Raw genomic sequence first — 19,009 nt, 5'->3', positions numbered from 1 at the left:
CCAAGAGAGAAGCTATTCAATACCCTGCAGTTATATGGTGTCAACGGGGCATTATATGAAGCAATACTTAATCTTTATTTGAGTTGTAAGTCAGCAGTTAGAATTGAAGGAAGTACAGGAAGATGGTTTAATGTTAAATCTGATGCGAGACAAGGATGTACGTTATCCCTTCTGTTATTCATTATCTATATGGATCACATTATGAAGGAAAGTGGTATTAAACATGATATCAACATTGGAGATGTTAATGTCAGCTCTTTGCTTTATGCGGATGATGTTATACTTCTAAATAAATCCGCTACAAGTCTGCAAGATTCTCTGACTAAATTGAATAGCTGTTGTAATAGATATGGTATGAAGTTCAGCAATAAAAAGGCAAAGACAATGAAAATAGGCAGAATCATTGAAAATGTCAACTGTGTTGTGAATGGAGAACCTGTGGAACAAGTAAAACATTTCAGCTACTTAGGTACGATTTTTACTGAAGATGGTAAATTAAATATAGAAATAGACAACAGAATCAGCAAAGCTGGTATGGTAGGAAGTCAATTGAATAAATTCATATGGAATAAGAGAGAAATAATTAGTCGGAACACTAAATTAGCTGTATACAAGACAGTGTTCAAACCAGTATTAACTTATGGATCTGAGAGCTGGGTCAGAAGTAAAACACTTAACCAAAGACTAGAGACCGCAGATATGAGAGTCCCGAGAAAGATTATAGGCGTGAACAGATGGCATCAATGGCAATATCATATTAAAAACGAGGATATTAGGAAAGAACTTGATATTGTCAGCATTGAGGAATGCGTTAGCAGAGCTAATCTCAGGTGGTATGGTCACTTAAACAGAATGGGCGAGGAAAGATTAGCAAAACGACCCAGAAGAAGACCAAGATATAGGTGGATTGATATGGTACAAAGTGCCTTAAACGATAGAAATATAAGATCTGATAATGTTGGAGTCTTGACAAGTAACAGACTGATTTGGAGGAAAATTGTAGATAGGAAGTTAGTAATGATGTAATTTTTTTTGATGTAGTACTATCATATCCTGTACACCCCTTGAGGGTACATGGCAGGAATTTGATGATAATGATGATGATGATGATGATGATGATGATGACCGTAAGTACAGTGTATATGTGTTTGGATAAAATATCAAAATCAAAAATAATGTTCTAAAATAAAAACTGCAACAAATGTTATGTCTTTAATTGTAATGTCCAAATATTTAAAGAGACGGAGTAAACACGATAAGCACTACGAACACTCTACTACTGGTGCCAACTGCATATAAACAACAGTGGGACTGCGCGACGGACAGTGCCGCATTACGCTAATAGCTCGCATCTCACTATGACGTGCATATGCTTGCGCGAGTAGCGATATGACACTTTGGTAAACACAGTGCTGCTACGTCCTTCGCCCTCCTAAGTGCTACAAGATGAATTTTTATTATTTTTTTATACAAAATAAGAGAATTGTATAGGATTGTTGATGATAAAATCAAATATTACAAGCAAATATAAATAAATTAATAAATATATTTATATATCGAGAAAAATTGGGGGTGCTGCAGTTCCGCAGTGCCTATGTACGAGCCGTCCCTAGTTTCAATAGGACCATTTCCAGGTTCAGAGAGAGCAATAACTCTGCTGTATAGTTTGGTTAAGGGTAGATCATTTTATTAACAAAGTGATTTGAACAGGTAGTAAGAGGGGGGATCATGAAGGTATCGGACCTGGCTGCCGCCCGGGTCCCCGGTCTCAAAGAGGAAAAAAGATTGTGGCCAAATATGGAAAAATTGTGAAAAATTAAAAGATATCTATAAGAACGATATACAGGTGTCTCTTGCTTTAGCCGATTAATTGGTTCTATGAAATAATCGCGTAACACGAAATCGCGTAAAGTGAGTTGAATTTAGCATGGATGAGTTAGGGATAGTGGTTTCTTCAGAAGGATAAAAAAATGAAAACTTTACACCTGTGAGCAAAAGAAATTTTAATGAATGAATTATTTAAACTTATTAAGAAATCACACAAATTTTAATGAAGGCATGGCTGGATGAATGAATTTAATTAATACAATGACCTAAACACTACATACTTTTGGCAGTCTTCAATCATATAATGAGTGGACTGGGTCTGGTGAGTCTGGATCATCACTCTCTTGCTCTCTTGAAGTCCCTGGGATGATAGGCTGAAGATCTTCAACTTTTTTAATGAATAACGAAACAGTCGAGACACAGCTGACGGGCAGCATTCTTCCTGTCAAAGAATTCTAAATTTCTCTCGCAACTTTGGTGCTTCTAGTCTCATTAGGATCATTTTCTTCAATTATTCTGATGGCAATGTCAATTTGTTTAAAAAATTCAGTCTTTTTTTTGGAAAGCTGTTTGATGGGCTCAGCAACAAAGGGCTCCTGACTTTCATCATTCATGTTGTTTCCATTTCTAGAGGATCTTAATTAGTGAGCTCTGATGAGTGGGACTCGAGTAGTTCATCTGCATTTGTCTCATCTACATCCCAAATCCAACAGATTTTGCCATTTTAACTGTGTCATGTCTTGAGTTGGCAAGCTCACTTTCAGGATCAAAATCATTAGAATGAGGAACTTCAAGCCAAATTTTCTTCATGAAAATTTCCAAATTTTCTTCAAACTCCCTTCATGCAGGACTGCTTAACTTCTGCCCATGCCTCTCCAATGTTGTCAATTGCCATTTTTATATCATATTTCTTCCAAAATTATTTCACTGAAATTTTATCTTCACTCGGTACATGTAGTTTAAACTAGCTGCAAAAATGTTCTACGGAGAAAATACTCTTGAAAGTTGCAATAACACTCTGATCCATGGGTTGAATGAGGGATGTTCTGTTTGGTGGCAGAAAAATAACTTTGATATTCTCATCAATTTCAGCAATGCTTGAAGGATGTCCTGGTGCATTGTCTAGAAGCAGAAGAATTTCGAAGGGTACATTTATCTTGTCACAATAAGCCTTCAATTCACGATGCAGTTCATTGCAAAAGTGGGACTCAAACACAGCTCCGGTAATCCATGCTTTTTTTTTTATTTGACCGCCATACAACAGGCAAATCGTCCTTTGAGTAGCCCTTAAGTGCGCGTGGGTTTTCGGAGTGATAAACCATCAGTGGGTGATTTAGGTTTATGATCTCCAGATGCATTTTCTCCTAACAGCAAAGTGAGACGGTCCTTGGAAGCTTTAAAACCTAGGGCCCTCTTTTCTTGCACCGATAGAAATGCTCAACTAGGCATACGTTTCCAGAACAAGCCCGTTTCGTCGAGATTGAACACTTGCTGAGGCAAACAACCATGTTCCTGAACACTTAGAAATTTTGCTGGAAAGTTCTCAGCAGCAACAACATCAGTTCCTGCAGTCTTGCCAGTCAGCTTGAGAATATGGAATCCATGTCGCACCTTGAAATGTTCAAACTACTCAGCATTTGCAGTGGGGAATTTTGAATCAAAGTGGGGAAATTTGAATATTTGGGGGACAATTACAAAATGTACATGTACGTATTTATATTATACTTTTTCAGAACTTGGCTGACTATTATGCTAGAGGGGGCATCACAATCTTTGAGACGTTGAGGTGGACATGATCCAAAAAACGTTGAGAAACACTGATCTATAACATTCAAATCATCAAATAAACTTTTCGCTTTAGCCTGGATAATCAAGGTAGGATCACTCCATTGGGCCACCATCCTTTGCAATTTCTCCATAATTGGTGCCTTATCTGTTATCTCTTAGTTGTCGACATTCTCGTCGCACTTTTACAACTTTAGTTTATTTTCTCTGCTTGATGTCTTATTATTCTTAAAGTTGATTCTGAAATTCCTGTAGCTCTGACTATGTCGACTGTGCGCTCATTACGTTCATACTTCTTTATGACTTTTAATTTTTCCACCAGTGTTATAGCTTTTCTCTGTTTTTTTAGTCTTTGAAGTATTTTGATCACAATTATCTCTTTTTTCCATAATGTTTGCGTTGCAGAAGACTCCAACAATGAAGTTTACCAGTTCTACACCTTCTGGGAGACTGACATGCAGCACGATGCCGCCTTGTCAAAGTTATGACGACGCACAGGGTGACTGCAAAATTGCTAACGATTGCGATTTTTTAAATTAATTTTTTAAAATCGCTTTATAGCGAAAACGCGTAAAGTGAGATCGCGTGTAACGAGGGATATTTGTAAATATTACACATTTTGACGATGAATTGGAACAGTTTCTACTATTTTCAAAAGATGAAAAAGCCAAAATCCATGCGGTTAGCCTAGTGGATGTGCACTTCACAACCATATGCCTGGGGAAGGAATATCCCGGGTTCGATTCCCGTCGGTGACATGAGGAGCTGAAGGATCTTCCTCAGCCATAGCCAAGCTGGTCTTGGGCGTGGACATAGGGTTTTCTCCCCAGTTTATCCTGGGGGTTTTCATCCCGCAAAGCGGGCAAACTGGCCTTGAGAACTCAACACTACGGACATAGGATACACTGGAGCGTAGGGCTGACCACCTTATCCTGTGAACGGCTTGAGGTCCGATGATTAATAAATCCTCGCACCACAAGGGAAAAGGAAGATGATGAATGGATGAAAAAGACAAAATCAATACTACTATACAAGTATACCAGGCTGCAAGTGAAATGTCAACTTTTCCAAATGTAGAAATGATTTTTTTTATTTTTTATTTTTTTTACTATTCCTATTTCCGAGGTCTGTGTAGCTCAGTGGAAGTGACGCTTGCGTCCTCTGCGCTTGGCTGCTCGAAGTTAGACCTAGGTTCAAGTCTAGTCGCCGACTGGAGGAACTCTTTCTAAGCCTATCTTCGACCGGTTCCCGAGTTAGTCCATCTCTGGCACGGGCAAGCTAGTCTCTTCATCAGTAGCCGCCTATAATTAGTGATTGACATGGGCCAGCTATCTCTGATAGGCTACCGATGGAGATTGAACTGCCCACTCAGTCTCCAAAAGCTAGCTAGGGTAAAGGCCTCACCTACTCCCTATTAGGAAATAAAAGGCGTTAGCTGATTCCTATTTCCAGTTCATCGGGAGAAAAAAAAACTACCTAAGAAGTACGATGTCACAAGAAAGTTTAAACTGTATGGCGCTATTGTATATGGAACAAGAAGTATTAAATAACATCGATACTTCGAAAATATTGATGAATTTAGTAGAGAACATAATTTGTTTAACTTTTTACTTCAACTTAAATATATTTTTTTTTCTTAAAATATTTTATTATTTTGAGGTAATTTTCAAAATAATATTTTGATTATTTATATTTTTATATATTTTTTTATTTTTTATGCCTGATATTATTATAAAGAAAAATTTATTGCAATGTTCTGAAATAAAAATATTAAATCACGCATTATACGTGTTTCATTTTTTGTTATAGTGAAGCCCTAGTTCTCTTCGTAGCGTATACATATATAAACACTTTTAGGAGTCCCATAAATTTTACCACCAGTATCCTGGCGGTAAAATTTAATCTGCTCCTGCAGATAGTAATGTTAAAATTTGGTATTTAAGATCGACAGAAAAAATTTGCTTATTAGTGACCAAAAATCAATCTACAGAAAAGTATATGACATACTACCAATCCAATAATAAGCTTATTGGATTGATAAATTGAGTCCTATACTTTATCTGTGTTGGTGGTAATGAGAAAGATATGGTTAATGGATGCATAACTTCCTCTTTGTGAGCTTGTACTGGTGAATAGTGTTGACATTATAAGGATTGATTTAGGTCTTTTGTATTTCCAGGTAAGTAACCTGAGGGTTGCAGTTGGTAATAATAACATTTGCTCCTGCAAAGCTCTCCTAAATCTATAAAGTTTTTGGGGAGGGAATTTAGAGCAGTAACAGATCTATCTAGAGCAGTGGTTCCCAAAGTGGACGGTACCGCCCCCTGATGGGCGGTGGGCTTACCTAAGAAGGCGCTAAGAGACAAGCAGGCAGCAGGGGGGGGGGGGCATCTTAGGTGTGCTGCAAAATGCTGAAATGTGTAAAATCTAATAAAACATTTTATTAAATAAAATGTTTTATTAGATTTTAATGTAAAGTTGCTATTAAAGTTAAATGGGTTTTTTTTGGATTTAAAATAAATTTAAATTATAAATTAATAATTTGTTTTTAAAATGTTATTACCCTTCCTTGTGGGTTGTGTGAATCGCTTTTCTGAATGTAGGATGGGCTCAGGTAAGACAGGAGGCACTGACGATGAGTTTATGGATTCGAGGGGGCAGTGGCCCGAAAAAGTTTGGGAACCACTGATCTAAAGCAATCGAAATGCTCAATAGGTAAAGGTCAGAAGAACTGGCTGGTCAGTCCATACATACAATAATCTCCTCTTGAAGATATTGGTTCATGAGCTTCATTCGAAAAGGACAAGCATTATCATCTTGTAGAATAAATGTGACCCTTATCACACCTGCATACAGATGAACATTGGGGCCCATGATCTCAACTCTTATAAATGGAATCACGCTCGTGGTTCCTCTAGAAAGCATATACATAGAACAAGATGGATATTAGAAAGCTGATAACATGTCACTGGTTTTCTCTCTACAAAGCAATACCAAGCTTGCTCTAGTCTTGATAACATTCATTGCAATAGTGGAGACATTTATCCTACAAGATGATGATGCTCATCATCAAGCGAAGTTCAAGGACCAATATCTTTAAGAAGAGACTATCGTATGTATAGACTCGGCAGGTCAGTATCCTGAATTTAATCCTATTGACATCTCTGGAGTCCCTTAGATAGCATCTAAGGCACTCCAGAGCTACTCTGAATCCCTTCCTCAAAACTTTGAGGGATTTAGAAGAAATTTTCAGACGATTGTTGTTGTTATTACCAAATGAGCTCTTGGACATCATTATAAACAGTATGAAACATCACTGTGAGCACTGCACTACTGTAAGAAGTGACCACATTCCTTATTGTGGCACTTTGACAATTTCATTTTGACGTCCTGTTTTTGATCATCTTCATGTATTCCATTTGTTACTGAATTATATATTTATTTGTAATGACATTGTCGCTTGGCAACAATGTCATTAAGCAGTGGCGGCCGGTGAAAATTTCAAGTGGGGGTTCTGCATATTAAAAAAAAAAAAAAAAAAAAAAAAAAAAAAACTTTTTTTTTCCTAATCAGTAACGAATTTATTAATAAATAAATTTACATATTAAAAATTGCTTTATTAAAAATATTTCATCCTTACCACGAACAAACACTAATAATAAAAGTTTCGTATCAATAGCAATGACAAGCGCAAACGAATATCGGCGTTTGAAAAAATATAATCCTTTTCATATTTTCAACAGTGACACTCGTCATAATTCAGCCTTGTATCTATAATAAATAAATATTTATATGTTATTTTAACAACATAAAATAAAATTTACAAAAAATAGTTCACTACGAACACGCACCAATAATAAACGTTTTCATATCTCACAGAAACAACGCGCGGAAGCATATGGTACACTGCCCAAGCGGCAGTGTATCTAATGACGTAATGTGCAATGACATGCGCAAACGAATATCGGCGTTAGATTGCTGTGCATTTGTTTCGTAATCTAAAGCGTTAATCGAACAATTCCAATTATTAACTATTCAATCAATGTCAAAACATAAGCTGTAACCTTTAACACGTTGTACTGCATTTATATAATGTAAGCATTGTTATTATTTATAAACACAAACAAAATTTAATTTTTTCATTTTTTCCTTGGAGGTGTAAGTGCTTATGTACGCTGGTACAAAGCCACTGGTACAAATAGACGTTGAAATGCATGTACACGAATGCAAAAAGTATCAGGAATAAGGGTGAGGAGGTTTTGGCATTGGTAAGCTCAACTTGGCCAAAAATTATAGGCATCAGTGAGACCTAGTTGAGTGGAAATGATATATTTACAAGGATAGGATGTAAAAGGTATTGTATTTTCAGGCAGGATATAAGGAAGAGGACAGGAGTTGAGGTATTGCTAATGATAGCTGCAGAATTACAACAAAATTAGAACTTAAAGAGGTTATTAGGTTTGAGGGAGATGGTTCATTTGAGACTGTCTGGTGTGAGATAGAGACAAAATATGTTGTTGGGTGCTGCTATAGACCTAGATGTCTACAGGAAGATGCCACGTATCGGCAAATCAGCACAATGTGTAGGCCGAACAATTATTATGGGAGACTTTAACCATGGAGACATCGATTGAAGGGAGGAAAGGGGGCATTGCAAAATGGAAGTGGGATTTATACAGTTGCTAAGGGATAAATACATGAACCAACATGTAATTATCCCTTAACATGTAATTTGAGGGAGTTGCATCAGAAGATGTATCCATAACCAAGGTAGACACTCTGCCTCCGATTGGGGAGGGTGACCATACTGCCTTCTTCTGGGAAAATGCCAAACACGTGGAGTTCTATGTCAAGAAGGGGTTTATGTTCAACTACAAGGCTGGTGGTTATGAGACACTCAGGACTACATAACTTTTTCGTTATGCAGCAAGTAAGAGGAAAAATTACTATGGTAGAATGACTAAACAAAGCTCATTGTAGGAAGGTGACTGAACCAAAAGAAATAATTGAGTTGCTGAGTAATCATTTTGCAAAAGTGTATCATCTAGGTGGTGATTTTACTGTTGCTGATGCTACAGAGGTGCATATTAACATTGAGGTAGATGAACAGGAGGCGTTCAGCGTATTATGTAAACACAGTAGTGAGACTGGATGGCATATCAGCCTGTGCACTATGTGAATGTGCAAGAGAATTGGCATTGCTTCTGATGAAGTTGTTCAATCTAAGTCTATTCTGGCAGGGTTCTGAGGGAGTGGAAAGAGTAAGATAGCACCATTGCATAAAGGCGGCTCCAAGACAGAGGTAGCAAACTATCGACCAATTAATATATAGAGAGAGCGGTTGTTAAAGTATTGGAAAAGTTGGCGAAAGGTAAAATACAATAGTGAGTAGATAGATATGCGATACTCTATAGTGGGCGGCATGGCTTTGTAAAGGTAGGTCCTGTCTTAGTAACTTATTCACATTTTATAATAAAGTGAGAGTAGAATTGGATAAAGGTAATGGCTATGCCATGATACTGCTCAACTTTGCCAAGCCATTTGACAGAATACCGCATGGAAAACTATTACAAAAACGGGAGAGGATAGGAATGGATATGAGGCTAGCAGTACGGACAGGGGGATAGCTGACAGATAGACACCAGAGAGTAGTATATGGTGGAGTGGAGTCTAGGAGAATGATGGTGACTAGTGCAGTTTTTCAGGGTTCTGTACTAGGGCCACTACTCTTTAATTTAAATTATTATTATTACGGGCTACTCCAAGCAGTCCTTAGACTCATCGAGGGATGCCCTAAACATTATGTCAAGAACTATCCAACATTTGCACAGTATCTATCATACTTTGCTTTGAACTCATTCACAGTTATGCACCCACAACAGACTCTGGCAACCTATTCCACTCATTCACTATTCTCCAAGCAAAAAAAAACTAATTTTAACAACCTTGCTAACTACACTCTTCTCCCACCACGAAACCTGTTCAGAAACTTTCCTCTGAATTAATCTTGTAAAAACTCCTCAGTAATTTGTATGTCTCAATCATATCAACAAAGGCTAACTTCAAATAAAATTCTACCGAAAATGTGTCTGCATATAATGTGTGTGTGTGTGTGAGTCCGCTCGATGCAGAAGCAGCACGCAAACAAGCAGCAATTAAATTCACCTGAAGGTTTCACACTTTGTGTGAGTTGAGCTCGTCTGTACAATGTGGAAGCGATACACAAATGGTAATGAGAAGTTCTGTCTGAAAGATAAACGGACAAAACACCACCCCATCGTGAACGTGTTAAAACTAAGAAATATATAGTCAGTGTTCTCCCCAGAAATTTTTACCAGCCGGGTGGAATGAAGCATTAGCCGGGCATACAAAATTTTTGAATGAGTTAAGAAAGATCCTTTTTCATAACAAATTAAAATAATAATTTTATTAGAAATTACTTCAAACAAGGATAATGTTTTATATAGTAATTATAACAAACAAGACTAGGATTTTTCTTAATTTCTCATTTAAGTAATGAAAAACCTTGTAATGCTCACAGCTTAAAATTCTATACATTAGCCCAGTAAACAAAGTTTAAGTAAATATATCAGAACATACAATTTCGTAGCTTCGCGAATAATAATCACAAAGAATCTCAGAAGTCTCATTGATCATGACTTTCTGTATTGAAAAGTCTTGAAAAGCAGGAAATGATTGCCATATCTGGAAATCTTGCTTCTAGGTGTTTAATAACTATGCCTATGTATTTATCATATATTGTAGTCTTAAACGCAATAACATTAGAATCTGAATAATCAATGTGAAGATCTGACCATTCACCTGAAAGATGAAGATTTTGAAAACGAATGCCAGAAGTGTCTTTCAGTTCCATGATGGATAGTTTTCTGGCTTCTAAGACTGGCTCTATTTCAGTTACGTCAACATCTTGCCTTTGCAATGATCTAGACATGTTAGATAAATGCAGTAACACATCTGAAAGCATCATTAGTAAAGTTACGAAATTGTGTTCTGATATATTTATTTAAACCTTCAGCTGTGATATCATTTCGTTCGGTGGCCTCTCTTTCCAATCCTAACTGAGGAATTTTGGAAGAAGAAACACAATTGCCTTAAGATATCATCAGGCCCGTTTCTACATTTTGCGGGGCTCTGTGCGAAATGGAAAAGCTGGGCCCTGAAAGTTAGTAACATTTATGGAAATTTTAAATGGAAGAATATCTTGTTAATTAATTAATTAAATCAAATATGAAAAATATTTATGCACATAAATAAACAAGTATGCTCTTTAGCATCAATTTAAGTAAAGGGAAAAATTTAGTTAAAAAAATAAATGTGTTTGTATGTACATGATATATTATTTTATTATGTAAGTACACATTATCATATAAATACGCCAGAACAATGATTTATTTAATAATATAAATAATAATATAAAAATATGGGAAAAAAATGTCCATTTTTACTATAAAGAATGAAATATGCGTATAACAACTTATAAGATTTAAAAGAAATCTTAATATATTAAATTTTATTTAACCTAATGCGCTTATCAATAAAATCATTTACAACGCTATCAAAATTCAAATTTTTTGCAATTTCATGCTCTATAGATATTATTGCCAGGGACGACAAACGTTCTTGAGCCATAGAAGATCGCAAATAGGCTTTTAGTAATTTTAATTTGGAAAATGACCTTTCTGCTGATGCAACCGTAACTGGACTAGTCAATAATATTTTAAATGTAATAGTAATATTCTGATAAATATCCGACAAATTATTTGCAATTATGAATTTTAAAATATTAATGGGTGCATCTTCTGGAACAATATTTCTAAAAATAATTAATTCATTGTAAAATTCAGATTCATCAATATCTGTATTTAATTTTTGATACAGCTATTTGTAGCAAAATTTTAATTCATTTTCTGTCATTTTTCTTATTAATTTCATATCATAAAGAAATCTAAATGATTTTTCGTGAATTTCATGCAATTCAAATCTTTTTTGACAGACTGTAGAGCAGTACCTAAAATTACAAAAAAGAAATTTATCCTAAAATTATCTTTGTTATCACCTATGTGTGATTCATCAAGCGTTTCATAATCAAAAAAATACTTTTCTTCGACGTATTCGACTTTCTTCAAATTTAATTTCTATTTCTAACAGATTTGACAGTTCTTTAGCAATCTCAAAACAGCTATCAAATCCTGATATTCTCTGCTCTTACAACACTATGTTGTACTAACTGTTTAATATGCTTAGTTGCTACGTCTATTGGAATTTTTTCATTTTGTAATACTTTGCTTACTAAATTAACTTTTGACAAAAGCTCATACCAAATTACAAGGCTTAGTATAAACTCAAATGAATCTATTTGTTCATATATTGAAACCACGTCTACTTTGATAGTATTATCTGATGCAGTTTTAAATAATTCTTTTAGTGCATTTAAAAATTCTGGAATTTTAAAAGGTACAGCTCTAAATGATTCTATTCTACATTCCCATCTTGTATCACATAACGGTTTTGAAGTTAATTGTTTAACAGATTTCTTTAATATGTCCCAACGTGAAGTTGAGGCATCAAATAATGTATATATTTTTGTATAACATTAAAAAAAATTTATTGCTATAATTGATGATTTTGCGACATCCCCTAAAATCAAATTTAAATTAAGACAGGCGCACGGAGTATAAAATGAATTTTCGTTTTCATTTAAAATGTAAGCACGGACTCCCTTATATACTCCTTTCATATTCGCTCTATTATCATACCCTTGCCCTCTACAATCTGACAATTTAAGATTTAATTCATTCAAAATTGATTTTATATTTTCATATATATATACCTTTACCAGTAGTGTCAGTTTTTAGTTGTTAAAAATCAAAAAGTGTTCACAAATTTCAATATCTGCTTCAAATATATGTAAAAATCTAAAAATTACTGAAATTTGCTCCTGATGACTAACATCAGGAGTACAATGAGAATTATTGAATAATACTTTACCTGTCATATCATATTTACAATATTTTGTTGAATTTTGGTTCTCATATCAACAATTAATTCATTTTGCACAATGGGTGATAGATACGAATTTTGTTTCTTATTCTTACCTATAATTTTTTTTTCCGAACATCGCATTAAATGATCTTTTAAAAGTGGATCAAAATTCTGCAATTAATTCTATGATTCCAAAAAAATTACCATTATGGGCTGTGTACAAAGTATCAAAATTACATCTAAAAGTTAAATTATGTTCGGATAAATAAAGAATTGCTGCTACTATTTGTCTTAAAATATTTCTTAACCGTTCTGCTTCAAATTTTATGACATTTTGATTTGCTTGATCAATTGTATTGTGATTTTTTAAATTGCATTCCGTTTGTGTCCATGAATACATGCATTTCACGTGCACTGGATTTCGTTCGTGCGACATTAATCTTTTACTTACATGTCGCCAGTCAGAAAAGCTATTATTAGATGAAAAAGTTATCATCAGAAGAAAATAATTTGCAACAAAAACAAAAAATAGAGTTGGAAGAGTTTGAATATACAAGCCATCTTCTGTTTTGCTTCCCTCCCTCCGTCCTAACACAGTGAGCTGTGGAAAAACACCTCTTGTTGAAAAATCATTTTCAGTCGGAGGAGATGGTGGACCACGTTGTACAATTTGTGTTAATGTTGCGTTGTTCAAAATTTTGGGCCCTGTTGCCTGATCATCAATAGTAAATAGTTTACCTTCCTCTGGTGTCTCAGTTTTAGGATCTTCAATACTCATTGTTTGACCAAACACGTCATGTTCTCCGCTTCCTTTGAGTATTTCAGAACTCTCATTATTAATTAATGTTGAAGCCGAAAAACTGTTTGTAGTTATTTCAGAACTCCCATTATCAACTAATATATCTGAACAAATATCTGAGTTCAACTTCATAAATTTAAACAGTGAATTTCTTTGACGTTCTCAGCCGCTTCTTTTTCTTGTTTTCGCTTTTCATGCCCACTTGGGTATTTTCTTCCATGAGTCTCTGGACTCCATGGAGATACCGTAAATAATAATAATTTCAGTACATGGAATTTTTCATTTTATGGAGGGTGGGAGAAGGATGCGAGGACATCCTTGGAAGTTGAGAATGAATGCTGTCAAGAAGGGGGTGAGGGCTAGATTTTTCTCTCATAAAGTGATGTGTGTGTGTGTGTGCGCACGTGCAACTAGCATGAATGAATTCAAGAACAGGTATGAATCATATGGTACAAATAAGTATGACTAAAAATGGTATGGTACTGGTACAAATAATACTCCCTCGATGAGTTCCTGACTCCCTTGAAGTCTCTCTTAATAATAATAATAATATTATTATTATTATTACTGTTATTATTATTATCATCACCCAAGACCCCATGGAGTTAAAGAGTCATCTAGGCGGTCCTTTTATCGTACACACAGCTCATCATACCATGCTTTAAACACACTTAAATGCTCTGCAGACAGACAGCACACTCTCTAATAATAATGTTATCAATAGTTCTGAATGTGTGAGATGCATTGCCAAAATTTAAGATTCAATATGATAGAGAGTTTGTTATAACCGTAATAATCTTTGTGTGATTGTGCAAGGCTTGTTATGCTTCTTTTTTTTTTTTTGCTTTTCTGTTATGATGAAATCCACACAAATATAACTAAACATATATGGAATTGCTTACTATTAAATCAATATTTTTAATGATACTCAGCTCTTAATTTATGACAAGTGAATCCTAGTAGTCTGGCATACCATTGAAGTTAGAATATCTACATGCATGTTCACCAGTATATATTCTATCTCTTTTCAACATAAAACTATAAAATAGTTGACAGCATTTTTAATGACAAGAACTGCAGTTGTTTGTTGTTTTCTCATTTAAGGTATGGGTAGAATTAGAGAAGTCTGGAGATGACTTACATATGAACTTCCCTATTACTATAGCCACATGTCCCTTCCGAATTCCAAATTCTAACCAGCAGCCCCGGATAGAATATGGTAAGTATTCTAGTTAAGTAGCGGTTTTCTTCTGATGAAGAAAACTGCTACTTCGTGATTATGTTTAAAACAAACTCATTTTAATATATATTTTCCTGAATACAGTATTTTTTTTTTTTAATCTTTATCAATTTTTAAGGTATGCTATTCTAATAGCTGATGTGGATCTTGATGATGTTTAGATGACACTGCTAAAATTGAAATTTCCTTAAAACTGGAAAACTTATTACACATAAGTTTTTAATTTTTAAATGGGATTTTACCAAACCATTTCAAATGAAATTTTACCAAAATAGATAATATATTATTATTTATATGGGCACTCCATGGAGTCTTTTGACTCAATGGAGACTCACTCTATTCATTAACACAATACCTATCATACATCTCCTTAAACCTGTTCACCGTTGGGGTACTCGCCACTACCTCTGGCAACCCATTCCACTCATTCAGTACTCTCCAAGAAAAGAACTTAGTCCACACACCCTTACTAACCACACTCTTAGACAGCTTCCAAGTGTGACCACCTTGTTCCCCACCCCTACTCTCCATGTATTGAAAAATTTCTTCTGTGTAATCTTATAGAATCCCTTTAGTAACTTATACGTTTCTATCATATCCCCTCTCCTCTGCCTGTCAGCTAAACTTTGCAACCCACATACCCTCAATCAATCTTCATAGGGAACAGTCCACAGACCTGTCATGAGCTTGGTCACTTTTCTCTGAATCTTCTCCACAACCTCCTGATCCCTAAGAAATGCAGGTGACCAAATCTATGTACAGTAGTCAACATGTGGCTGAATGATAGCATAAAGAGGAATAATAACCTCCCTATCTTTACTTGTCAGTGTGCTCTTCGGTATCCAAATAATCCCCTGAACTATTTTACAAAATTATATTATTATTACTATTACCATTATTATTTTACAGCAACCCTTATGGAGTTGGCTGATTCTTTGTTGGAAGCTCACTTAATTAGTAACATGTCTATTGTACTTGTTGAACTTGAACTCATTTATGTTCCCTGCATTCACAATGCATTCCATCATCTACCACTCTCCATGTAAAAAAATCTGCTCTTTGCATTCTTCTTCACCACATGCTTGCACAGCTGCTAGGGATGATCTCTATTTCTTTCCCCTCTCATCTTCCACTCTTTTTATAATTTCCTCTGTATTAATCTGAATAAAATTCCCTCACCAACTTAAATAAATCTATCATATCTTTTTTTCCCTTTTCTTCCTATCCACTAAACTCTGCAATCGTCATTCCCTCAACTTCTCTGCATAATCAACATTCCAGCGTCCTGATATTACCTTGGTCATTCATCGCTAGACCTTCTCCAGTATTTGCACATCACACTAAAAACCAGGCAACCAAATATGAGCACAAAAGCTCATGTATGGTGTGACCATTGCCTTATACAGTTTCATCACTATGTTCTTATACCCAGTGACGTAGCTAGAGGGGGTGCGGAGGGGGGAGGTCTGCCCCGGGCGACACTTTAAACCTTTTTGAACTTTTGCAGTTAATTCTAAAATACATTCTCGAGAACTCAGTTCCAAATATTGTGATACCACTGTAAATTTTCTCACAATTGCTGTGAGTGTTGCTAGTTATGAGAGGAGGTTTTCTAAATAAAATTGATTAAGAATTACCTACATTACTATGAAATAGACTTCGCCAATGTCATCAACAATTTTGCTAACAGAAAAGCAAGAAAAATAACATTTTACTTCAAAAATAAACAGTGTTTTAATTTGTTTCCCTATACGTCGTTTTGTTTTTTGTAGTATTTTTGGTGCGCATTGAGAGGGTTGGCAAACTCAGGGACCACTCCGGGTGGCAAAAGCTGTAGCTACTCCATTGCTTATACCTACTTGTTAATATACTCCTTGTCACAGCAGTAGTATGATGTGCAGTGTTTAAAACATTTGCAATGTTTCCTCTGAACTTGGAATTTATGTGACAATGTTATGAAGCTCTATCACTATTAGCAGTTATCAAGAGTAAGCAACTGTTGCTAATCAGTTATATTACGTGACGATGTTATGATATTTTAAGTTCACATCATGTATAGCAAGTTATAGGTACCTTTATGATAACTGCATCATTTTTCATTATTTTTTAACTAAGAAAATTGTATTGAAAGAACATTGTAACATGTGCCCTTTCCCATAAAGCATAGTATTATACATGTATCTAAGGATATCTGCTTTGCATTATGGGATACTAAGGCAATTGATGTAAAGTCATTGGTGTACCTAAATGGGTTCAATGGGACTACAAATATCAAAAACCATCATATTTTTTAGTATATTTTATTGAACAATTAGGAATGAAATTATTATCATTATTATGACATAGCACCTCACCTCAATGAAGTTCTAAGGCTAATCATAGGAGACTACTCTGCATCGTACAATCTTCCCCCACAAGTACATATTTGTCTGCTAGCTATATGTGCTCTCTGGCTAGTTCAGCTGTTTTGTGGTAAAAATAACATGACTTTCTGATAGAAAAAATCCTATTACATTTCTATGAAAATGGCTAATTATTCACCTTCAGTTGAAACGGCTCACAAAGATTCCTCTCCACGACAATAATTTAATTGAGATCTTCAACTGAAGGGCATATGTTGTTGAAAGTTTTTTTCACTTGGTTATACTATAACCAAGTATAAGTTAAAGATGCCAAGAAATTATATTATTGGTTTCATCCTTTATTCAAGTGTAAGTAAACAAAGTTTGCAGTTGAAGTAGCTTCACAACTGGGCTACTTGTATATAGAGGCCTAATGATTTTACATGAATTGCCTTAGTATCCCATAATGGAAAGTATATATTCTTACAGACATGTATAATACTATGCTTTATGGGAAAGGGCACATGTTACAATGTTCTTTCAGTACAATAGAGGCACTGATGTTCCAAAACAGGTCAGATTTCAGATTACTCCACACTTTATGAAAATCCAACTAGCTCTTTGAAATCTGAAATCAACCCAACATGCCTACCTTAATCTTTCAAACTGAAAGATTAAGGTAGGCATGTAAGGAAGAAGGGCTTATGTCTAAATGTTATGATGTGATCATTATCATATTATTATTATGAGACCTCCAGAGAGTCAAGGACTCATCAAGGGAAGCATAGATCACCCGCATCAGATGTCACCTTCTCTTAAACTCATTCACACTGAATGCAATCACTACTCCAACTTGCAAATTGTTCTACTCACGCACTCTTCTGTGAGAGAAAAACCTAGTTCTCACTCCTTTGCACACAAACTTAACTTCCATGGATGCCCCTTGTCTTCACCCCACTTTCCAGATAACAAAAATTTCATTGGATGATAACCTATAACACCTTTCAAAAGTTTATAAACTTTAATCACATTATTATTCCTGACACCTCTAAGGAGTCTGAAGACTCATCGCAGGAGGACACCTACAACTGTCTCAACCACTACACTGAACCCCTACTACGAATCATCTCCATCAACGCCATCTACCACCACTACAACTAGTATTCTATGTCTGTAAATTGTGTGTGTTCTGAAGGGCCGATTTGTCTGTATGCGGGATGAAAAACCCGAGTTTCCAGGGTAAAAAACCCTGCTACCTCCTCTCTTTTTCCTGTTTACCATTATCTTCAGTCTGAACACTCTTAATCTGTCCTCATTATGTGCATTCCATGATTCTGATATAATCTTTGTAACTCTTCTTTGCCCAATTTCCACAGCTTCTTTATCCCCTCCAAAACTCCTGACGAAATCTGTGCATGGCTGTTCAGGCGTGACTATATCAAGATAACCAAACGACTTTCTTATGCTTGGATGCTAATGTTTATTTCAGCATTGTAATTATCCTCTGAGTTGTATTTGCATTTTTTCAATGTAACCTTTGAACTTCTATTTTTTATCCACCATAACTCCAAGATTGCTAGCCTCATGAATTTTTGTAACATAATTCCACCAATATGATATGCCATCGGAAATGTCATCATGTCAAAGTGCATAACTTTACACTTACTAACACTGAATTGCCATTATCATTTGCCCATCATTCAAATCATTTTGTAAGCTTTCTTCTCCAAAATACTTTTACATAACTTCCAGGGATAGCCTCTTATTGTGGCACAGCTGGTTTTCACAATACCCTTTTGTTGGTAAGACCTAGGTTTGAATCCCATCTAAGATACAAAGAACCTTGCTCGGGGCTTTTCAGTTGGGGTGAGTTAGCCAGTCACACATGGAGGTGGCAGGGGTTAAAATCCCCTGACTAACTTAAATGTCTCTATGATATCACCTTTTTCTACACCACTAAGCCCCACTCTGTTTTATTTTTATTTATTTTTTTTACATATCTAAGATGCTGTC

At 35.3% G+C, this 19,009-nt stretch overlaps 1 protein-coding gene across 1 annotated transcript in view; it reads left to right on the top strand.

Annotated features, from left to right (window-relative positions):
• LOC150093022 (arrestin domain-containing protein 3-like) overlaps positions 1-19,009 on the top strand; it is a 118,577-nt gene that overhangs the window by 87,915 nt on the left and 11,653 nt on the right. The window contains exon 7 of the mRNA XM_090414127.1: positions 14,519-14,633. Within this exon, the coding sequence (XP_090270253.1) occupies positions 14,519-14,633 (115 nt within the window). The remainder of the gene's footprint in view (positions 1-14,518; positions 14,634-19,009) is intronic.

The sequence above is a fragment of the Typopeltis vanoorti genome, chromosome 24 (assembly GCF_054136105.1).
Source record: "Typopeltis vanoorti isolate ZY-2024b chromosome 24, IOZ_Tvanoo_1.0, whole genome shotgun sequence".
NCBI classification, from domain to species: Eukaryota; Metazoa; Arthropoda; class Arachnida; order Uropygi; family Thelyphonidae; genus Typopeltis; species Typopeltis vanoorti.
This window is presented reverse-complemented; position numbering and strand designations above follow the sequence as displayed.